This window comes from Pteropus medius, unplaced genomic scaffold (assembly GCF_902729225.1).
Source record: "Pteropus medius unplaced genomic scaffold, Ma_sr-lr_union100, whole genome shotgun sequence".
In the NCBI taxonomy this organism is placed as follows: Eukaryota; Metazoa; Chordata; class Mammalia; order Chiroptera; family Pteropodidae; genus Pteropus; species Pteropus medius.
Window position 1 is genome coordinate 1167045 of NW_024344434.1, and position 24126 is coordinate 1191170.

Genomic DNA, 24126 nt, shown 5'->3' on the forward strand with positions numbered 1-24126 from the left:
GGGTCCAGTCCTGGGTGGCAGTGGCTTCTCCTTCTAGTGGTGGGGTGGCTCCTGGGTTGCAGATCACCAGTCCCTCTCTCCAGGTAGCTGCACGTGTTGCCATCCACTCACATGAGGCCTGTCAAGACTCTCTTTTCTTACAGAAAGAAGTCTTCAGGTAAGTAGCCTATGGATAATTCAATACCTCTTCAGAGTCACCAGGAATCGGGAACTTCCTATCTTTATGTTTGCATCCTTAAGTTCTCCTCATGGTTCAATATGGCTGCTGGAGTTCCCTCTGTCATATCTGCATTGGTGTCCTTTTCCTCCCTCATCACTACATGTATATTCTTCTGAAATTAGGGACTTGGTTGGAGAGGATGACTTTCATAGACCAAAGAGAATGGTCAAGGGTGTGAGTGGTGTGTCTGCATTTGTGACTTAGAACTTCCCAGCTCCCAAGCCTGTTTTCTTTTCTAGATTATTGCTCTCAATTTTTCTCTTCCTCCCTGTAGCAGGATTATATATCCATGTCCTTTACCATGAAGCTCTCTTGCCTCCCATTGGAGTAAGCATCCCTGTCCTGTTGACTTTGAGCTTGGCCTTGAGACTTGTTTTGATTAAAGAAATGTGAGCAGATATGACCCAAGAAGATATGTATATCTTGTTTTGGCCTCTTGAACTTTCTGAAGTCTTCCAGGAGAAGAACATGCCTCAGATAGCTACTAGTTCAAGAATGAGGTGATATGAGGAACAGACCTGAACCCAAACTTCAACTCGGAGCCAGGTACAACTAATCTCAAGGAAGTCCATCAAGGTCATAGCTAAACTGCTGCAGACCCATGAATGAGAAATACGTTTATTTTCACAAGGTAGAGCTTTAGGGATTATTTATTACAGAACATTATAATAGCAAAAAAACTGACTAATATACTCAGCCTGGTCAACTCAGGAGAAAGAGTTAAAGATATTGTTTTATACTCTTTGTATTGAAAACAACTAGCAGCCATCTCATATCAGTATGAAAAGGAATGTATTTTCTCACATTTATGAAAAGCCCAGGGGTAGACCTGGCATCTCATATAACTAAATCCAGAACCCAGATGATATTGCAGAGCTTTGTGTTTCTGCCTATGCCTTGTCCCTGCTTCTCTTTGAATTCTGACACCACTCTTCACTATGGTAAATAGCTTCTCTCATGCTGCTGGGAAAAATGGCAGCAAATAGCTCAGCTGATGATGTCTCTACACTAGGGATTCTAGAGGATGGGTGAATTTTCCACTGAGGCCTGGCCAATCAAAGTGCTCCATGCCCGTGGCCATTGGATTGGTTCAAAGATGGTCAGATAACCCAAGAGATCATTCTTCCCCAGGATTTTCATGCTGCGACCCTCGAGTAAAATGATCCTTCCTGTAAACCAGGGTTCTGATGGGCTTATTCCCCAGAGTAGGAGAGGGGAAATGATTCCTCTCCTTGGACCAGAAAGGATGCAATTTAATGAGCACAAAAGATGCAATTTAAGATTGGAGAAAAGTCTGGGCTACCTCTTGAAACCTTACAAAGATTAATTCATTCTTTGTTCATTCAAAGTCTTTTGTTGATTAATAATAGCTATCACATGTTCCTTTTTCTTTTGTATATTAGGCATTTATTAAGTCCTCACTCAGTTGTACAACATAGAGATTATTCCTATTGTGTAGAAAACTATCTGAGGATCAGAGAAAATAAGAAACTTACACAAGTCCACAAAGAACAAAAAGTTGTCACTCTGTGGTTCAAATTCAAATCAGTTTGCAAAGCCCATGCTCTTTCCACTCAACACACGGCCTGATGAACTGAGAGCATCCATCAGGGCCACAATTAGGCAAAACTGTTTTAAGAGCCCAGGTAAACTGCCCCTCTGACCCCCTTCTACTCTGCAGTCCCCACTTCCTTTTTCTTTTGGCACATCTCGTCCTATATGCTGATGCTCTGGTACTGGTGGGTGATTTCTCGGTTTGGACACCTTGGCAGCAACCCGAGCTCTAGCTTGTTCATGATTTCCATCAAAACTGCTCTAGTTCCTTTAAGACCCCTGGTCTCTAACAGAGAGGAACCCAACCAAGCATTCACAGGAGAGCTCTTCAGACAGTGGTGCCGCGGTCCAGCCACGACAGGATCCAGGGGGCCCCGAAGGTGGGCAAGGCGTCGGCGCGGGAGACAGTCGACTACACAGCTCAGAGGCGGTGTGACACTGTTCGTTTTATTGTGATTTGAGTACAACTTTTATACTTTTTATTTTGGCATTTGATTATACTTTGTTGTTAAGGTAGCAGGGAGTTAAATTTCTGTGGTTAGGCGGAGCAGAAAAATCTTATAGAGTATATTATTATTAATGTTCATGATTAACTAGTACATTTTTCTCTCAATCGTTAGAACAGAACTACCTGATGGAACAATCTAAACTTTTAATTCTTATATCTATTACGTAAGATACAGTTTGATTTAAGTAAAGGTGATAGATAGATGTATTCATAACAGCAAGCATTGGCTTGTGGGCAGCCATTGTTCTTCTTTCTGCCTGAAGAAATCTTTTAAATGCTATTTGATTTATGCTATATCTAAAGTTCAAGCTGAACCTTTCTCATAGCTGCTCAAAAGTTTCCTTGGTGCAGTAATGAGGAAAATATTTATAAAAATCAGTTTTACAAAGCTGCTTTCATAAGCTAAGTTTCTGTTCCTTTGTTTTTAAGCACCAAGGAGATCCTGACCTAGCCAGCCTTTCTATGAAACTTAAACTACTATAAGGCACATGAATTCTATCTTTATTCACTACATGTATACTATCTTTATTATAAGCTTCTATATAAGGCAAAGGAAGATCAGGTAATCTTTTCATACTGTTAGCCCCCCAGGTGGATACCAGAGTTTTCTATTTATTCACTAGGCCACAAAAGGAGGCCCTTCTATAGTAGGCACAGGCTTATGAGTAAATTTCTTATCCTTTACTAATTTTTCTACTAACTGCGTGGGAACAGGAGTATAAACTGGTTCTAGTAATTCGGCTTGTTATAATTTATTCATAATATCTTTAAGAGGTGCGTCAAAAGGAATTTCTCTTAATAATTGTTCAAATAAAGGGTTTACGCATTCTGGACATGTCAGAGTGACTAGAGCTGATTCCATACGCGGGGAATTTACTATGTTTTCCTCAGAGCCAATTTTGAGGAAATCCATTTGTATAGCGTTTACACTTACTAGAGTTTGTGCTACCCAAATTCCCCCTATTAATAGGATCATTTCTAAGAAACCAATTATCCCTAAACACATGCCACGTCCTCGTTCTTGACGATGCATTCCTTGAAGCCTCTGTCCCCATCTCCGGACCTTGTCACGCAGTAGGGTAGAAAGAGGACGCGGCACAGTGGTGTCACATTTGTATTTGTATTTGACAAAGACCTTCATGGTCCTACTTCTAAAGAAGGGCTATTGGTGGAAGTGAGCAGGCCACAGGCAGCCGCACAGGAATCAGCAGGAATATTTGTTCCCTAGGGCTGCCAGAGCAAATCATGTAAACTAGGAAACTTAAAACAACAGAAATTTATTCTCCCACAATTTTGGGTGCTAGAAGTCTAGACTCAAGGTATTGGCTGGGTCGATTCCTTTTGGGGACTCTGAGGACAATCTATTCCATGCATCTCTTAGTTTCTGCTGTTGCTGGTAGCCTTTGGCCTTCCTTGACTTGTAGCTGCCTAAGTCCAATTTTTGCTTCCATTTTCGCTTGGCCTTTTTCTCTGTCTCTGTGTTTCAAATCTCCCTCTGCTCTCTCTTGTCAGGACACCAGTCATTGGATTAGGGTCCACCCTAAATTCAGAATAATCTTATTTTGAGATACTTATGTTAATTGTATCTGCAAAGACTCTATTTGCACATAAGATCACATCCACAGGTATAATATGGTATGCATTAGGACTTGGACATATTTTTGGGGGGACACAATTCAACTTACTATAGCAGAGTACTTTGAGGCCCCGCAAGTCACACCCTAGGCTACTTGAGATTACCCCTAAGTGCAAAATCCTGTGCTATGTTTGATATCTCACCAATTTCTTTGGAAAAGCTTTATAGAGTTATCTTTACAGCTACAGAAAAAACAAAATATTTGTAGTCTAGACTCATATTCATTCATTACTTAGCAAGGATACTCATCAAAAATTATAAAACATAAGAAAAAGCTGTAGGTCAACCGATTCCTAGTCTTCCAAGGGTTGAGCTGTATCCAAGGCAGGGAGTGTTACAGAGCAGGGGGAAGTGCAGAGGAGGCATCCCAGGGCACTTCTGCTGCTCCGAGGTTTGTGGTTTACAGCTCTTTCAGGGCAAGGATGGCACCTGAGTTATCTGTCCTAAAGGGACTTTGCTAATTTTCTGATCTGTTCTTCGTTACCCCAAGTCCTTTCAAAAAAGAGCTTATGTGCAATTACGCAAATAAATAAGGGAAGAAAGTTCTGAGCTTCTGTTTCCTGGGAGCTGCCAAGGACAGAGGCGTTGTCTTGTCCTGATCCAAGTCCCAAAAGCACAGCTCTACTATAGCTCGCCTCCACGGGATATTTCTCTTGGCTCATGCTCAAATCCATGCTCAAATCCAAACACCTGTAATTTGAACACCTTTAATCATCTGGCTGCTTAAACCACTCCCTTAAAACTTCCCAGCTTGACTTCTGTCAAGCCAGCCACCCCCAGGACCTTCTCCTCCCCCACTGTGGCTTTCCTTCCTATTTACACTGGACACATGACCTTCTGCTCAGCCCCATTTTATTGAAGAAACTAAAGCTTATAGAGATGACTTGGGCAGTGGACAAGGTTGCTGCAAGGTGACTTGCAATCAGTGGCCTTTTCATGTCTCACAAGATGTCTGATTCCTGATGTACAGTATTGGTTCCCAGGCTTTTGAATCTCAGAACTACTTTGGTGTGGGGAGAATATCCAAGGACAACCCACATTTACTTTCATGGTTGACTCCCAAATTATTGGAGTGCCATCAATGTGGGGAGCAGCATTTTGTGGTCCTAGGCCAAGACTTGTCCAGACAGTGGGGAGGTAAATACTGAGGGTGAGGGTGCACACCAGGAAAGACCCCTAGGCTGCTAGGTATTGTGTTAAACTCTATTCATTTCATTAGCCCATTTTCTGGATTTTGGCTCCATGAAGAAACAATTTAGTACCTGAGAGATCAAAGGTAAGTCTGTCACCAAATTCAGAATGGCATAAGAAGTACCCGTGGGGTGTGGTGGGCACCGCACAGAGGAGAGAGTAAAGACTGTGCCCTGCCCCGTTTCCTCATTGCCTCATTTGTTCCCAAATATCACCCCATAGGCTGTACATGGGCATCTGAAGAAGCCGTAGGAGAAGGCACGGCCCCTGAGGCTGCTGGAAACATGGTCTCAGAACACCGCACCAACACTACTTTCTGAGAAATCAGTACCACTATTTTACAATGAGTGGGGGTGGCCCGTCCCAAGCCTGGCAGAGTCTCAGAATCACCTGAGGTGCTTAAAAAAAAAAATACAACTCATCTGGGTCCGACTTCAGCCTTGGAGATGTGACCTGCTTTTCCAAGCCACTCTTCAGGAAGGAGTTGCATGGTTGGTGAGGGATTTCATAGAATCTTATGCTAGCCCAGCAGGATGGAGGTCACTCTCATCATCTGATGGACTGTGGAGACACAGAGCTGAGTGGCAGCTAGTGGTCATGAGAGGAAATGTGACAGAAGGGGACTAGTGCGGCCTTCTTGACCATAAACCCCTGGGTTTGGATCCACTCACATCATCCGAACCTTAGTTTCCTCATTTGAATAATGAGCACAGTAATCCCCATTATACAGCAATGAGTGGTAGCAGTCGCTACCTCAAAGCACGGCAGGATTAAATTCGAGAACCAAAACAAAAACGAATGGAAGCCTGGCCTTTTAGGTTCTCAGCAAATGATGGCCACTAATCAGTGGTGGGCGGATAGGCCTTGCATCTCATCTTTTTCACTCCCATAGTGGTTCTATCCCATCTGCCTCCACAGGAGAAATATCACGTAGTCATAATACCTTAGCAGAGTGTGACTGGTGAGCACCACACGGCACTGTCTTTATCAAGGTTTCCTTAGGCTAACGCCCATTCTTCTCTGATTCTGGCTGGCAGTGAGGCAGTGACATGGCGCCTGAGCATACATCTGCCAGGCCCTGGCTGCTTTTCATAAGCTAAAAACAGGGCAGAAGCTTCTCTTAACCACACCCTCCTCAGTGTTACCAAAGGAGTGATAATGCTCCTGGACTCTGTCTTTGACTTCCATAGATATCACAAGGGATGTTGCCCAGCACAGGGGTTGGTTCGAAAGCTGATGGGAGAAAAATTCCTGATTAAGCACCACACACTGGGCACCTACTCTATGCCAGGAGACTCTCATGCGATTTCATTTAATGTTTACCACCACTCTCTGGGTAAGTGTGCTTGGCTTGACCCTGGAGCTAGGTCTGTTTGGACAAAAATCACAGCTTGGACTTCATTTAGGATTGTTCTCCCTTTGGTTTATTCCTGACATAGCCGATGACAGAGCAATGGAGATGATCCAAAACGGCTACAGGTGACTGGCTATGGCTCTCTCCTGCCTCCTTGGTGCCCAAAGATACCTGAGGTTGGTGATCTTTGCAGTCTTGGTAGAATGGAACTAGGTGGGAGGAGAACAGTCTTCCTACCTTTTATACCCTCAGTCTCATCTGCTCCCAGGAAAGACTAACTACTACATAAACAACACTGCTACTCAGGGAGTCACTCCACCTGGAGTGCATGTCTGGGTTTTGGACCTTGATCACTTTGCTTTGCTGAAACAACCTTGCCCTGTCTACACATAAGCTGCTGGGCCTAGTTTTCCATGGGGAGGCTGGGCTGGACTGGAGGAATCCCTGTTAACAGCTGTTTACCATGTGCACTCCCAGGGGCTCCCTGTCACCCATGGTCAAATTCTGTACTTTGCAACTTTATTATCGACTCTTCACTACCCAGGCCCATTTTACATCAAAAGTATGCTGGACTCCAGCCATACTAAACAGTTGCTCTCCCTGTTGTTCTAATTTTTTCCACTACAGCGTTGGTCACACCTGAGAGGCTACCTTGGGGGGTACAGGCATCTGAACCAGGCAGATCTGCACTTGAATGCTGGTTCTTAGTGATCTTGAGCAAATCACTGTAACACTCAGGCCTCAATGTTCTTCAGGGCAAGGCTGAACTATGTCTAAGTTCGGGGCTCAGGCTTTGCAGGGAAGAACTGGGAGCTGCCTGGCCTCAGAGAGCTTCTCTTTAATTCCTTTCAATCTCAGCATCCTCACCTGAAAAATGGGAAAACAATTATCTCTCTTGCAGGACAGTGGAAGTGACTGAAGGAGAACATTTGGCAAGGAGGGTCTGATAGCTGTCTCTTTTTCTTCTTACTTTTCAATAGCCTGCATCCTTCAGGGTCAAGTTCCAGCCTTTCTTTTCTGTGGCCTAACTCCTTGCCTTCCCTGTGTCCTGATTTCCCTTCTCGCACTTGTTTTTGCTGGCCCAGCTGCCTATGGCCAAGCTTCCACTGGGAATGCCCCACAGCAGATGTGCATTTCATTCCTGACTAGGGCTTCTGCCCTTGTTCACTTTCTCTGTATAACTGTGGCCTGGTTGGATTTGAGGCAAATCTTACTCATCAACACTACTTTCCTCAGAGCAGGAGGCCAACAATGTTACCGACAGAGAGCTGGAAGTATCTGCAAAGTGAAGTCTCAGCCAGCATGCCTGATGGGTACAGTTGGGATTGGGAGGGAGAATGAAGTGGGCAAGGCCACATCTATAACACTTTCCCTCTCCACAGGAGATGAGTGTACCCCAGGCCTGGAACAGGTGGGACCACCTGCCTCATACTTCCGCAGAGTACAGAGGGCGAGCTCAAATAATTCCAGACAAAATCTTTAGAAAATGAAGTGAGGAAGTGAGATCAGAACAGAGTAAACTATTTCAAGAAACTAGATTACCAAAGACTTAAAGTAACAAATGTACTTTTAATTGATCTACAGATAAAAACTCAGCAAGGTCTATAACCATTTTAGTTCCTAATCTGTTCGAGTTATACTCTGGACAGTGCTGAGGAAGAGGGTTGACTGGTTATTTTCATTACTTCACTTCATCCGCAGAAATAGAAAAACAAGGCATGATATCAGTTTAGATAAAATGCATGGCTAGCAGCCTAATCCAGTCCTATATTCCATATTTTTTCTTTAGTTCTTCTACTTTGTTGATGTAAGCTTTCACGGCACCCTCCTTGGAAGTCCCTGTAAGGAATCAACAGGATTTTTTTTGTCAGAGAGGTAGCATAGTTGAAAAGCAGCAGCTTTAGAGCCCGAGAAAGCCCCAATTTAACACTCTGGGGCTCAGTTTCTCGACTGTGAAGTGGGGGTCCTACTACCTACACCTAAAAGATGTGGCCAGGATTTGGTGTACTTGAGGAGCCTGGCCCACAGTGAATGCTCCATAGAGCACTGAGCCAATGTGTGTGGCTGTGCTGAGGCCTGTCACTGGCCTGCTGGCCATGTGAATCTCCCACTGTCAGGAGTGAGTGGTTAGTCTGAGCCTTGGGAGAAAAGTTGGACCCTTCAGATAGGCAGGAAAGCCTAACACAGGGAGCCATGGTGACTTCATCGGTCCTGCTGACTCTCACAGTTGGCTTTGACCTATCAAGTATTTCTCTGTTGGGCTCTTATCTTGTAGAGCGGTTAAGCTGGCAGTGTAAAAGCAAAGCTAGGCACCCTCTTCTCCCGAGAGCAGCTAGAAGAAAAGTTTTGAGAACTCTGAGCAAAAGCAGCTGGCTTTGGGAAGGGAATTAGGCAAATTTTTGCTTTCTTGATGTGGTACAAAGAACATTGACTATATCCATTAGAGACAGTAATACCCAGTTTTCTGGATTTCATGGAATTGGAGCACGTTCTGAAGCACTGGAGAAGGCATGAGGCCTGAGGATGGTATGGAAATGCCCAATGAAAATGGACAGACGGGCATTCCTGTTCCAGACACTTGCAAATACTAGGAGTATTTTTATTGCATTCTGGCCCCTTTTGAATTCAAGGGTTTCTCATCTGCAGGAAGACAGAGGGCTTATTTAGAAACCAGCTAGCAAGAATACAAAAGCTGGCAGGCACTTCAGTGCCATTTTTTGGGTCTTGTGGCACGTGATTAAGTAGGAGCCGGGACACTTCTTGGCTGCTGTTGCTTAGCATATAATAGCTCCATTCACTGAGCTGACAAGGTGCCAGAAGCTTGCCATGCATTAGCTCATTCCTTTCTTTTTTGTGCCTTTCTGGCTGGAAGGGAACTGGGGAGGGTTGCTTGGGCTATGGGGTCACTGACAGGCCTTGTGGGGTATGAGGATGGTGTGGGCAGGAAACCACTCCTTATTCTGAATATATATATAAAGACCTCCCCAACTATATTGCCTCCCAATCTGTTTTTCAGTGGCCTGTTCCCAGGCTCTCCTCTCCAAATGATACTACTGCTTGGAGATTGTGTTTTTGGAAAAGACATAAATGGTATTAGGAGAAAAAGTAGGTGGCCCAGTTTTTTTCCATTCTGACCCAAGTCAAGCTGGTTTCCAGAATGTGTCTCATCCACTTTGTTTTCTCTCCTCACCCCTTGCACTCCATAATGAAGAGTAAGTATTTCATTACTGGGCTTCGCAAACTAGGGAAACTGATTAAAACAATTACCTTTCAGCTCATTCCAGGCATCCCACTTGGCCTTGCCTTTGAAGTCCAACATCCCAGGCCGTTCTTAAACAAGAAAGAGAAAGACATTAGATTGACTTCAAGTTAATGGAGAATTTTATCAACTTTCTTGCCATGAAAGCCATCTTTTATTACATCCTTTCCTTCTACACTCTGTCAAGAAGTTAAATGGGCCTAGAATGGTGTACAGAAATCCAAACTCAAAATCTGGAGAATAGGATGAAAACTATTCTCATTACTAAAAAGTCCTTGTCTTATAAGTAAAATAACTCCAAAATGTCTTTTAAAAATCTGTATCTTAAACAAACAAACAAACATTACATCCATGCACATGGCTTAAAATTCAAATCCTACAAAGGGGTATACTATAAAATTTTCCTCCTACCCCATTTTTCTCCCTCAGGCATTATTGTTATCAGATTTCTGGGTGTCCTTTCTTGTGACGGGTCTGTTCATATCTTTGCCCCATTTTACTACCAAATTGTTAGTCTATTTCTTGTTGATTTGTGGGAGCTTTTTCCTGAGGGCAAGTTTAAGTTATACCATAATTGTATACTAACAGACCTGTTATCAGTTGTACTTGGGAAACACACTCATTACTTCCCTGCTTACTTACTTTACTGCCACGCTGAGAACAAAGCCAAGGAGAGCAATCACAGTGCCCATAGCATGGACCACTGTGTTAGAGGAACATCAAGTCTTCCCAAGTGCTTTCAGGGAAGCATTCCCAGGGATACCTGGGAGAAGATGCACCTACAGAGTCATCATCCGAATCTTACAGCAGCACACTCCAATAGCCTTTCTGTGACAATGGAAATGTTGTACATCTGCACTGTCCAACTCAGAAGCCACTTGTCACTTGTGGTAACTGAGTATGTAAAATGGTGGTTTGTGTGACTGAAGACTGAACTTCTGATTTTTTAAAATTTGAACTATTTTCAGTTGAAATTTAGGTGACTACTGTATTGCATCGTGCAGCCCTAGTGTGCTGATACTTCCCTGATCAGGAAGTGATTTCCAAGTCAGTCTACCTAACCTCATGTGAAAGCAGGGCAGAGGCCAATGTCTGTGAAAATACTGCCTGGCTGAAGAGCTTCTCAGCCAATCTGGTTATCTCTACTTCTTTCCTCTCCCTGGGAGGACATGTAAAACTCACTTTCACCACAAGACCTTTCTCACTTCAGCCCTTCCTATAAACCCAAATTTGATTTGGCACCTTCTCTTGCTTCCAGCTGGCTAGCAGCCAGCACACCTGCTCCACCCTCCACCCCAACTGCAGTGGAACTGGGGGCCGTGCTCACCCTCCTGAACAGGGGTATAAGTGATGGTCTTCTGTGCTGCCATGGCCACCATCTTTGAGCCCTTGTATGAACTGAATTGTGCTGTTGCCTAATATATATCTGAGTTCTAGGGACTTTGAGGCAGAATAAAAACTGGCCAAGGCAAGAAAGGCAGTAGTATAGAATAAGGTAGTCTAAACTATGGTTTCAAAATTTGTACCAAGACTTTTTGACAGAGAACAAATGGTCATCAAGAACTGTTTCAGTAAAAACACTCTGACCTGCCCCAGGAAGCCAGCTGCTTCTTTGCTTCTGATATTAGGCTTGGCTTGGCTCCCAAGTGCTCCAAGACTTTGATCTTGCTCATCTGGTGTGGAAGCAGTATGTTTTAACAAAGCTACTACTGAGCAGAGAATTTGGAGCAAGTCAGTTCCAAGGTGGGGCCTTTGGAAAAGGTGGGAAATGCTCTTGATAATCAGTGAAGTCTTTCTAAAACTAGGATTTGAATTCTGCTACCTGAGCTACCAAAACCAGTGCAGGGTGTACGAACCCCATCTAGGGACATGGTGTTTGCCTCTCCCAGCTTAAACCCCAGGAATAGCATGAAACATCACTATGCCCTGCCCAAGAATAGGACCTGGGGTGGTTTCGTGTGAAGTTCCCACAGATTAAGAGTTCCAGTACCAATCGAGGCCGCTGAGCCTGCTTTGATGAAGAGTCCCTCCCAAACTCATCTCAGCATACCTGTATTTATGTCACCCACAGTTGCTTGTTTGTAGTGGCTATAGATGAACAGCATCTCCTCGTCTGATGGCTTGGTCTTGAGGATCTTAACCTCCTCAGCAGCTTTGTCAAACTCTGCCTAAATATGAGGGAGAGGAGAGGCCCAAATAGAGCTCAGTAATAGGGAATAGAGGGGTTGGAAATGCAGCACTTCTGCTGCAATGCAAGTGATGCATTGCTCAGTTCCCTTACTCCTTTAATCCATGCAAGTGAGGAAAAGACCCTTCCCCTCATCTCCCCTCTTCTCCACAATAGGGCAGCTAGAAAGATTCAGCAAAACAAAAAGGGGAAGCACTTTGGTTCATTTATTTGATCAACTACTATGTATAAGGAGCTCTCGCTATACCAGGTCTCAGGCACTGGAAATACAGTGGTTAAGGAGGCAGGCTAAAACTACCTGCAGTGGGAGTATATTTAGCAGGAAAAGCAGCGAGGCCAACTGCCTGGTCACTACCGGGTCTGACTGGGGAGAGGCCGAGATCCCAGTGAAGCCCTGACCTGTGGATAGGGGTGACACAGTGTGCTTGAAACAACTGAGAGAAGGAGACAGAGTATGAGTACAGCAGGGTTTGTGGCCTGACTTCGTTGGCCCCCTTCCCCTGGGGCTTGGGCATCCAGCGCTGACCTCTGTCCCAGTGATGGTCTGGAGAGAGGTGAGAGGAGCCAAAGGTCGCCCCACAACTACATTTGAGGGAGGGAAAGGCCTCTGAGACACCTCTCCCCAGGCGCACCCTTCCCCTCCCTCACGCCGGACACTCAAGCTCTCACCTCCGTCTCCTTGCTTGTCCACTTGGCATGGTGCTCCTACTCCTGTCCTGTCCTTCCGGATGGGGGACTCAGTTCCCTTACTCCTTTAATCCATGCAACCCTCCACCTCCCATCTTTCTACCTAGGACCTTCACCTACGATTCCTATCCCTGCTTCTCCGCGAAGTCCACCCGATGGGCAACTTTCCAGCAGTTGCGGGGGCGGCTAGCGGCGCTGGGAATCCCAAACCGGAAAGTTCCGCTTACAAGGCTCTGTTCAAAGAGTCAAGGTTGGGCATGGGTCCAGTAGGAAGATCGAAGCCAGGAAGGGAAAGACCTTGCGGAGTTCTGTCTGCGGGATGGTTCCCTCAACCGCCTCCCTCCCAGCTGCACTTTCGCAACGAAGCTGGGCACGCGTTATACCTGAGACATGCCGGCAGGGTTGGTGTAAGGATTCCAGGGAGCCTGCGGAAGCGGCGACGAGCAGGAAACAGTGGCACAACACTGGACTGGCAGCGCCTTTAGAGGAGTAGTCGCAAGCCTGTCCTACTAAGCTCGGGCGAGAGACGGGCAGCCAATCAAAAGCCAGTTCTACATTGGGGGCGTGACCATCCGTAGCAGCCCGGCCCGCGTAGCCCTACCCCATGTAGGTCTGCTCGCGCACGCGCAGAGAGGAGCCGAAGGGGACGCCGGGAGCAGGTGGGGATGATGGGAGCAGTACGTGTTTAAGGGAGAGGAGAGGGTTCATTGATCTCAGTGGGTTTCATTTTCAAGCTGCTGTGGTTAGTGGACCACCGGGCAGAGGAGAGGGGGTGGGGGCTGAAGAGCCAAGACTTTTAAGTTAGCTTCATTAAATCCTGTGCCCAGCCTCCGGACTTTGCACCTCTGGGCAAATAACCTCTCAGCGCTGGGGAGGGCAAGTGGGCCATTTCAGGAACCAAGAGGAAATCCCTGGAGAACTGCGCGATGGTGGGAAGCTGGACTGGTTCCCAGAAAGGCGAAGCTAAGGTCTCTTACTCTGAACATTTGGCACGTCTGCCCATGGTGTTAATTTGCAGCCCTGTATTGCACATTTTTGTTTGTGGTGCGGTTCTTAATCTGGTGCATTATAGGCAGGGACAGGGTCTCATTTGTCTTGACTTTAACAAACTTGGCCAGGGCTAAGGGTCCGGCAGACATTTCTTGAGCGAATGACTCCTTCATTCACAATTTTTACTGAACTCTTGTCAGGTAACTTACACTGGTCTAGGCCTTGGGGATACAGCAGTGAACAAGACAGATAAATCCTTTCATGCCTAGAATTTATATTGAGGATAACAGTTAATACAATAAACTAAGTAGAAAGTTTGTTAGGGGGATAGGGAGTTGAAAATTTACAGTTTTACATGTGGGGAGGTGGTGGTGGATGTAACATTTGAGAAAGCCCCTCATGGAGAGAAAGGAGTATTCCAGGCAGAAAATTAGTGTGAAGATGTGAACAGAGGGTGAGGGAAAGGGTAGAAAAAGATGAGGCTAGAGAGTTGAGGTGGCAGGCTAGATGGTATAGAGCTTGGCCTTTATAGGAACTTTCACTTTTATTCTGAGTGAGAGGGGAAGTCAGAGGCTTTTGAGCAGATGATGATGTATCTGAGGGGGCAGGTCTTTGCAGGATTGTTAGGAGGCTGATGTTCTCCATGGCAACAGAAAGGAGCAGCGCAGGTAGATGGGAGCGTTTGAGAGTGATGCCTTAGAGACTAAAGAGAATTTCCTGGTGATTACAAAGGACCTGGGTGAAGGGAGGACTTAGTGGAGAATTCTCTGGAGATCATTTAAAAAAGATCATTCCAATTCCTAATTTGTGACAAGAGGACTGGAGTACAAATCTCCCTCCTTCCTCCTAATTTACACATGTAGGTATTTAGAAAGAAAGGCCAGATGGAAGCTTTCAGAGGTGACATTGTCAGGCTTTATAAAATGTTTAGCAAGAAGTAGATACAGTAGCAAGGAACAGATCTAGAGTCTTCAGTCTATAGATAATTTTGTTTAAGAAAGCAAAGCCAAGCAAATTAACAGAAGTCTTGGCGTTAAATTTGAAGAAATTACATTTGAAATTTAGGTTTCTTCTAAAATGACAATTCAGAGCTGTTTTTTTCTGTCTGAAGCCCACATGAAGCCTGCATTCATTTTTTCTCCAAGGCATTTGCAACTTCCTTGATGGAAATTTAGATTATCCCCTCTGTGGGTCAGATTGACGGTCAACTAGGTGTCCTAGTTGGCATATTTTAACATTAGATTATTGTGTTTGGTAATTTTTTAAATATTCCCCAAGGATTGTTTGATGTGCTTGAGTTTTGATTGGAGCTAAATATTGTAGAAAGCAATATTAGTGTTTTAAATTACTTGGCAGTCTCCAGTTTAAGTGAGGTTGATTTGTTGGTTGCTTCATTGGAATATACTCCATTTCTCTAAAAAAATTTTTCCACAAGATGGCTTTGTGCTCAGGTGAATCTACTAAAGTTGTTTAAAGCAACTGAAGTATGGAACTAGTAAGGATTGTGGATCCCAGGGAGCAGGGTGCTAAGTGATCTTGACAAAGACGGAAGACTGTCTTTTCTTATGACAGGGCCCACCTTAGGCCAAGTTTTTTTAATTTATTTTTTTTTTATAATTGGCATACAATATTAGTTTCAGGTATATAACATAATTAGACATATAACTTATGAAGTGATCACCTTGATAAATATAGTACCCATCTAACACCATATATAGTTATTACAATATTATTGACTATATTCCTTATGCTATACCTTACATCCTCATGACTTTTGTGAATACCAATTTGTATTTCTTAATCCTAGGCCAAGTTTAAGGCCTACTATTTGGCCTACTTCCTGCTTCACTTCTCAGTGACCCATATTTGATAATCACCACCTATGGAAATGTTGCCTTAAGCCATCCATTTACCATTTCTACTCTAGGAAATTGGAATGGCATTCAGATTTTAACATAAAGAGATGGTAAAAAGCCAGCATCTAGGATTTAACTTTTAAAAGTAAATTTTAGAGTATATTGGGGTCAATAAAGTATATGAATTTTTTATTCTGTATTTCAGCAGTGTTAGGGCATTTTTCTTCATATCCCAAGTAAGTGCAAATTTCTCAGCTCTATCTATATACTTGTTTGTAACTGTCACACTTTGTAATTATTTTATTTACAGTTATTTTTACTTAATTTATTGTCTGAGCCCCCTCTACATAAGCCAGGGAGGATAGGGATCACTGTGTATTGGTCAATGCCTGTCTCCAAGTGTCTGGCACTTCTTAGGCAGTCAGCTAATGGTGGGTGAGTGAAAGGGATGCTTTTCAACTATGAAATATATTCCTTCTGATTAGCCATGAACTTGGAAACCTACTAAGTTTATTAGAATTGAATGTGCAGCTGTAGGCTAGAGTAAAGTAACTTGCCCTCACATTTCTTGGGATATCATTTTGACTTCTTAGAGGCTTCACTTGCTGGGTCTTAGTGTAAAGCCAGACAGGCAAGATATATTAACAGTGGTGAAAGCAGTTCTTGCCCAGTGGGTGTGAATAGTAGTTTAATATTAGGTTTCTTGGTATAAACTAAACCTCTAATTCTAAAAGTAACCAATCATTGAAATGGACTACAGTTACAGCAAAGCTTTACTAGAGGGCAAGGGTTAGAGTATAACAAATGATGAATTATATTCATTCAGTATTTATTTTCCAGTTTCTTGGACTGTGATTCCTGAGGCATAGCTGCAGCAAGTTGAGAGGAAACTAGTGTTTTAAAAGGCAGGAGGTGCTTGGGAGATGATTGTGGGAAAGGAGTGGGGATAGGTGGGCAGAGTTGGGGGCCTTTGTGTTGTGAAGGCTGAGGGAAGTAAGAGCTGGGAGAGTGGGATAATGATGCAGCATAGCTTTCCCCCCTCTGCGCTCACAGGCTGCGCGCTCTCTTTCCCTTTCTTTTCCTGATAGCATAACTAGTGAGAGGAGGCCTGGCAGCTGGAGGTCTTAACCAGTTTCTCCCCTTTGTCATTCTCTTCTTTCTTTTGATGTTCATGTTCAGAGGAATTGGAGCAGCTTGGGCATGAGAAAAGAATGTGTGTGTGCATCACGTGCATGTGTATGATCTTTTCCTTGGCCTGTTTCTGCACAGCCACCATAGTAGGGTGGTGATTTGGGCTGATGTGAGATAAGGAGACCAGGGCTTGGGAACGGGATTCTGGTGAGAGAGAGTATTATACTGGCTGGGAGTAAGGAAAGGAAGAAGACTTTCTTTAGAGTTTCTTAAACATAAGTTGGTCATACACTGGTCAAGTGGTGCCTGTTTTCTGCTTAGAAATACTTATTATGGGCAGGAATAATGAAGCATCTTATGAAGCTATCTTGAGTTCAGTACTGTAGTTCTTGCTCAACTTCATTAGAAGTATAAACTCTTCTGATCCTACATTGTCTTTGCCTGTTTCCTTAGCTCCTAGTTACACATGACAAGCACTTGGTAAATGCTTTAAGACTAGGTTGTTAGAGATGAATTTTCTAGTGAGCTCTTCTATTACCTGTCAACATGAAAGTTAGAAATAGTAAAATCTGATGACAAATACTTTGGCTGATAATTTCTTGGAGACAAATGCCCTTAAGAAAACAAAACAAAACAAAACTTTATTTTGTAATAATGCCATTAAAAAAAACCCCTAATTTTTATTTTGAGAGAATTGTAGATTCGCTTGCAGTTGTTAAATAACAGTGATCTCGTGTCTTTTACCCATTTTCTCCTAATGGTAACATCTTGCAAAACTATAATACATACCACCATCAGTATATTGACATTGGTATGTTTAAGATACAGAACATTTCCATCATCAGTTACCTGTGACATATTATCTGGGACAGCCACAACCACTTCCTTCCTGCTCTTACCCTGTCCTTAGCCCTTGGCAACCAGGCATTTGTTCTCCACTTCTATTATTTTGTCGTTTCAAGAATGTTATCTAATTGAAATCATGTCATTTGTAACTTTTGAGATTGGCTTTTTCACTCACCTTAATTCTCTGGTGATTTGTCCGGATTGTTGTGTGTCCCAATTGTTTTTTCCTTTATTAGTGAGTAGTAGTCCATCATATAATGAACTATTCACCTGTTGAAGGGCATCTGTATTGTTTTCACTTCTTGGCTATTACCAGTAAAGCTGCCGCTAGTCATTCCTGTGAGGATATTTATGTGAACATATGTTTTTATTTTTCTGGAATAAATGCCCAAGAGTGCAGTCCTTTGTTGGATATGTGGTTTGCAGATATTTTCTCCCAGTTTTCACCTTGTCTTTTCATCTTCTTCAGAGAGCCTTTAACAGAACATAAGTTTTTAATTTTGATGAGATCTAGCTTATCAGCTTTTCCTTTTATGGATTGCACTTTTGGTGTCAAATTTAATAACTCTTTGCCTAGTCTTAGATCCTGAATATTTTCTCCTTTTTTTCCTCTCTCTTTTTTTTGTAAAAGTTTTATACTTTTGTGGTTCACAGTTGATCTATTTTGAATTAATTTTTGTATAAGGTATAAGATTTAGGTTGCGGTTCCCTTTTTTTTTTTTTTGTCCCAGATGTTCTAATTACCCTAGCACCATTTGTTGAAAAGATACCTTTCCTCTGTTGAACTGCCCTTTTTTGCACCTTTGTCAGTAAACTGTTGGGTATATTTATGTGGTCTTTTTCTGGGTTCTCCACCAATACCACACAGTCCTGTTTACTGTAGCTATGTGATAAGTTTGAAATTGGGTAAATTGTTTCTTCCTACCTTATTCTTTTTCAAAATTATTTTAGCTATTCTAGTTCCTTTACTTTTCCATATAAATTGTAGAATAATCTTGTCTATGTCTACAAAAAATCTTGCTGTGCTTTTGATAGGAATTGTGTTAAACTTACATATTGATTTGGGAAGAATCGATATTTTTACTATGTTGAGTCTTCCAATCTGTGTACACAGTAAGTTTCTCTATTTATTTTGATCTTCGTTTTCTTTCATCAGTGCTTTGTTTTCAGTGGATAAGTCTTGTGCATGTTTTGTTACATTTACAGCTAAATATTTAATTGTTTTGAGTGATTACAAATAGTATTGTATTTTTAATTGTGTCCATATGTTCATTTCTTGTATATAGAAATACAATTTGTTTTTGTATGTTTATCTTGTATCCTGTGACTTTGCTGAACTCACCTATTCTACAAGATCTTTTTTTTTGTAGATTTTTTGAGATTTTCTGTGTAGATGATCATGTCACCTACAAATAGGTACAGTTTTATTTCTCATCTGTGTGCCTTTTAGTTCCTTTTTTGGCCTTGTTACACTGGCTAGAACTTCTAGCACTATGTTGAATAGGAGCGATGAGAGTGGATATACTTGCCTTGTTCCTGATTTTAGGAGGAAGGCATTCAATCTTTCATTGTTAAGTGTAGGTTTTTTGTAGGTTCCTTTTATCAAGTTGAGGCAGTTCCTCTCTATTTCTATTTTTCTAAGAGTTCTTATCATGAATGGATGTTGAAATTTATCAGATGCTTTTTCATTGATTGATATGATTATATGACTTTTCTTCTTTAGACTGTTAAAATGGTAGATTACATTGATTGCTTTTTAAATATTGAACTAGCCTGCTTCCCTGTAAGAAACCCACTTGGCCATGATATATAATTCTTTGTATATATCACTGAATTCTATTTGCTAGTATTTTAAGGTTATTTACGTCTCTATTCATAAGGGATATTGGTCTATAATTTTATTTTTTATAATGTCTTCGGTTTGTTATGGAAATATTAGCTTCATAAAATGAATTAGGAAATGTTACTTCCTCTTCTGTTTTCTGGAAGTGATTGTGTAGAGCTGATGTTAATTCTTTAAATGTTTTGTAGAATTCCCCAATGAAACCTTCTGGGCATGGAGATTTTTTTCCTGGTAGTCTTAAAATTATGAATTCAATATTCTCAATAATTATAGGACCATTCAAATTGTCTATTTCATATTGAGTAAGTGGTAGTAATTTGTGTTTTTCAAGAAGTTAGTTCATTTTATCTAAGTTGTGAAATTTGCATACAAAGATCTGTTCATAGTATTCCTTTTTATCCCCATAATGTGTGTTGAGTCTATGATGATATCCTCTGTTTGATTTCTGATATTAGTCATTTGTGTTTTCTCTATTTTTTCTTTGCCAGGCCTTTGCAAGATTTGTCAGTTTTTAAAAATCTTTCCAAAGAAACAGCTCTTTTTTTCATTTATTTTCTATTGTCTTTCTTTTTTTAATTTTATTGAGGTTTACTTTTTATTCTTTCCTTCTGTTTGCTTTGAGTTTGTTTAGCTCTTCTTTTTTTAGGTTCTTGAGCTTAGATTATTGATCTGAGACTTTTTCCTTAGTTATTGTATGCATTTAATGCTGTACATTTTCCTCACAGTCCTGCTGTAACTGTGTCCCACAAATTTTATGTTGTACTTTTACTTTCTTTCAGTTCAACATATTTTTAAATTTCCTTTGAGACTTCTTCTTTGACTCAAGGTTCATATAACACTTTCTTGCCTAGTTTCCAAGTGTTTAGAGATTTTCTTGGTATCTTCCTCTTTTTGATGTCTACTTTGATTCCATTGAGGTCAGAGAATACACTCTGTGTGATTTCACTTCTTTAAATTTGTTACATGTTTTTCTATGGCCCAGGATATGGTCTATCTTCCAGTTCACTGATTCCTTCTTGTGTTCTCTCCATTCTGATTTTGAGCCCATTCATTGAATTTCAGCTGTGTTTTTCAGTTCTAGAATTGAATTTCAGCTGTGTTTTTCAGTTCTAGAATTGAATTTCAGTTGTGTTTTTCAGTTCTAGAATGTCCATTTGGTTCTTCTTTATAACTTCCATTTATTTTATGAAACCTTTTAATTTTAATTTTTCATTTGTTCCAAGCATATTTGTAATTGCTTATTGAAGCATTTTTATGATGTGCGATTAAAAACCTTTGTCATAGTCTAACATTTCTGTCATCTTGCTGTTGGCATCACTTGATTGCCTTTTTAAATTCAGGCTGAGATCTTCTTCCTAGTTCTTGGTATGCTGAGCGATTTTCAGTTGAAACCTGGGCATTTTGGGTGTTATTTTCTGAGACTGTGGATCTTATTTAAATGTCTTGTTTTAGTGACTTTCTGACATCTCTCTGAGAGAGAAAGGGGGTGCTGGTGACTTGTTTCTGCAGGCGGGGGTGGGGGATAGAAGTTCAGGTTCTTGAATTGGTCCTGTTGACACTTGAGGTGGGGTGGGAGTTCTCAGTCTCCACTAAGCCTCCAAATTTGGGAGGGCTAGGAGTTCCTCCTTACTGCTCCCACACATCTTCCACAAACATTGGGGTGGAGGTGGGGGTGGCCTCATTATCGATAGGTGGATGTGAAAGTCCTGACTCACTGCCAGGCTGCCTCTGATACCACCTGTTATGACTTTGTTAAATTAACATTTGTTAAGTGGAATGCAGGGTGCCAGATGCTGAGCTCAATCAAAGATTCCAGGAGAAATCGAAATAGAAAAGTTTATTATTCATAGGTCAGGAGGGACATAGTACTCCTCAAGGGGCCACGCAGGAGGTCAGGGCAGAGTACAGCAAGAGAGTATGGCAGGACCTGGGGCACACGTCTTTATTAAGGTCTCTTTGGAGTTTCCAGCTAAGGCTTGATTGGTCAATTCAAACCAAAAGTGTGGGGCTCATGTAAGCCCCATGGGGACCTTATCTAAAGAGTGCACAAGAGGAAGGCCTTGGGAGGCAGAGGAGACTGTTGATCACAAGGGCTGTTGAGGAAATCACATCAGGAACTTATATCTGCATCTGACTCACAGGACACTGTCTAGAGTATATGCTTGCATGAGGGAGCAAGTGTTAGTTTAAGGTCCCTGCAGGCTGATGGGCCAAACAAAAAGGATGTTGAAGTAGCAATACAATGGATTAATTTAGCTAGACTCTCAGTACCACCCCAATGTGGAGGGGGAGGGGCCTTACATTACTTTCAGTGGAGGTGGAAGTCTGAGTTCTCCAGGTGGTCTCCACTGGAGTCGGGGTCATTACTGCTCAGCGCCTTACTTGCCTTCTCTAACATCACGCTGTGGGTGGGATCGAGGGGCTCCTCATTAAAGCCTGGAAAGGTAGAAATCTAGGCTCCAGCTCTGCCTTTGCTAGTGTAGGTGTAGCCACCGTTTTTTTCTGTGATTTCTGGCTGGAGTAAAGTGCTTATTGTCTAAAAGTTCTCTGTCTTGCTAACCTCTTTCTTGCTCCTGTGGGTAGAGAGGGCGAGTTTTTGTTCAGGCTTTTTTTTTTTGTCTTGCATCAGTTGGGGCTTTCAGGTTGCCGACTTCTTCAGCTCTATGTCTGAAATATATGAAAATCCAGGAACCTTACCACCATGTCATTCCTTGAGTCTTGAGGTCCCTAGCCAGTCTGCCACCTTCACTCCACCTTTCAGATTTTCTTATGTTTGTTTTATATATACTGTCCAGGATTTTTAGTTGTATGTAGCAGGAAGTATAGGGAAAAATATATTTCTGTTATCCCAGAAGCAGAAGTATAGGACAATGCCATTTAAAATTTACTATTGTTATTTCTCTGAATTACAGTGGATCCTGAATTTGTAACTTAAAGTTGTGGCTTTTTAAGCTGAACAAAGGTCATTGTTGTTCTTCTGAAGTGTGTTATTTCTGTTTTGGCTATTTGAAATCTGTTTAAAGTGGCTGAAGCTAATTCCCTACCAAATTTAATAGCAGAATGTTTTTCTTCATAAGAAGCCAAGTGGTCAGATCCTTATTAGGCCATTAAAAATGTGTTTCAGTAAGGCCAAATCCAACTTTAGTTAGTGCTTAGTGAAATGTATATTTTTGAGTATTGCCTCTAGAAGTAGTTTATTTTTTAAAAGCGTCTTTTCTGGGATGAGTGATACAAAAAGTAAGTTTTGAATCTATCTTAACAGTATTTTCCGATTATATGTAAAAGTACTGGGAATGTTGCTTCAGTGAAACTGGTTGTTCTTTACCAGAGTCTGCCAAATACATTATTTGTGTAACGTAATAGGTAGCTCTTGGTGGAAGTCAGAAGGTGTGTGTTCTTGTCTTGGCTCTGTTACTGAATCAGCAGCATTATTCTTAACTCACACATCCTTCATTTCCTCATCTGTGAAATGGGGACAATTATACTGAGTTTGCTGATAGTCAGTTGAGTATTATTTATGATGTGCCTAAAGCATTTAACACAATGTTTGACACGTGCTGGGTAGCTATTATTACCATTGTTAATGCAGTTTACTAAATCAAGCCTTGAAACAAACAAAATCAGAGGTCAAATAACTTGTTCTCGTCCTTATAATAAGGTCCTAGAGTTGAGGAATCTGACCTTCCTTCATTGATTCCATTATAATTTGTCAGGAACTATTTTTGGTATCTTTTAACATTGGTATAATAGACATTCGTATGATATATCTTTTTTTTGTCTTGGTAAGAGGCTTCACTGTAACCGTAGCCTATATTTTACTAATTAGGTAACTTTTAAAAATGAAAGCTTTAGTTTAAAGAAACATAATATTAAAACTGTCATTGATGTCTCCATGCCCACCCTCCTCCCATTCCCTGTAAGACCACCTTTCACTTCTAATTGTGTCTTTCCATTTCCGCATTTATGTTAGTTTCCCTGGGTTGTTGTAACAAAGTATCACAAATTGGGTGGCTTAAAACAAGGGAAATTTATTGTCTCACAGTTCCAGAGGCTAGAAGTCCAAAATCAAGGCATCGGCAGGATTGATTCCTTCTGAGGCCTGTAAAGGGGGACTCTGTTCCATACCTTTCTTTTAGCTTTTGGTAGCCCTGGGCTTGGCTTGTAGATGTATCACTTCAGTCTTCACCTTCATATGGCGTTCTCCCTGTGTATGTCTTCACATGGCCATCTTCTTATAAGGACACCAGTCATACAGGATTTGAAGCCCACCCTAATCTAGTATGACTTCACCTTAATTACATCTTGAACAACTGTATTTCCAAATGAGGTCACATTCTGAGGTACTGAGTCGGGGTTAGGACTTCAACATCTTTTTGTGGGGACACAATTCAACTCAGGATTCATCAAAAAATTAGAAGTAAGCAAATTGGTATTAAAAACATAGTCCTTCCCTTCATGTGTTACTGTCTTATGGTAGGGGGCAACGGAGCGAAGGATTAACAAATCGGGCTGAGCCTTTTAGGAAATGTCCTTTCAAGGAAATGACATTTACATTGAGAACAGATGGATAAGGAGGATCCAGTTTTAGAAAAAGTGAGAATGTTTCAAGGTAGGGGTCAACCTGTGTAAAGGCCCGAGATAGCTTGGTGTATTGGAAGAACTGAAAGACGGCCATTGTGACGGTTGGGTGGTGACTCGGGAGATAGCATTTGGGGCTACATCATGCAGGGACTTGCTGACCATGAAGAGGAGGTTGCACTTCAGGGGCTGTGGGAAGGCTTTGAAGAATTTTAAGCAAGAGAGAGGTACTTGGATTTACATTTTTATATCACCCATGCTGCTATATGCCACATAGGGGCCATA

General features: G+C 42.0%; 2 protein-coding genes across 7 annotated transcripts in view; one reads left to right on the forward strand and one right to left on the reverse strand.

Annotated features, from left to right (window-relative positions):
• Nucleotides 1-8012: 8012 nt before the first annotated feature.
• On the reverse strand, nt 8013-13170 carry DBI (diazepam binding inhibitor, acyl-CoA binding protein). 2 transcript variants are annotated; one of them, XM_039872684.1, is made up of 4 exons: nt 12981-13170; nt 11773-11890; nt 9731-9793; nt 8013-8302 (listed from the first exon to the last, which is right to left on the reverse strand). In XM_039872684.1, exons 1-4 carry the CDS (start codon nt 12987-12989, stop codon nt 8229-8231), a joined length of 264 nt encoding a protein of 87 aa, XP_039728618.1. In that variant the 5' UTR covers nt 12990-13170; the 3' UTR covers nt 8013-8228. The 2 variants fall into 2 exon arrangements, with proteins under 2 accessions (XP_039728618.1, XP_039728617.1); XM_039872683.1 differs by lacking the exons at nt 8013-8302; nt 9731-9793 and adding an exon at nt 11208-11395.
• Nucleotides 13171-13220: 50 nt separating this feature from the next.
• Nucleotides 13221-24126, forward strand: part of CUNH2orf76 (chromosome unknown C2orf76 homolog) — a 59269-nt gene continuing 48363 nt past the window's right edge. For 4 of the 5 annotated variants that reach the window (XM_039872678.1, XM_039872682.1, XM_039872681.1 and 1 more), the window contains exon 1: nt 13263-13565. The gene's annotated coding sequence lies outside the window, so the exon portion shown is untranslated. The other variant, XM_039872679.1, reaches the window with a different exon arrangement.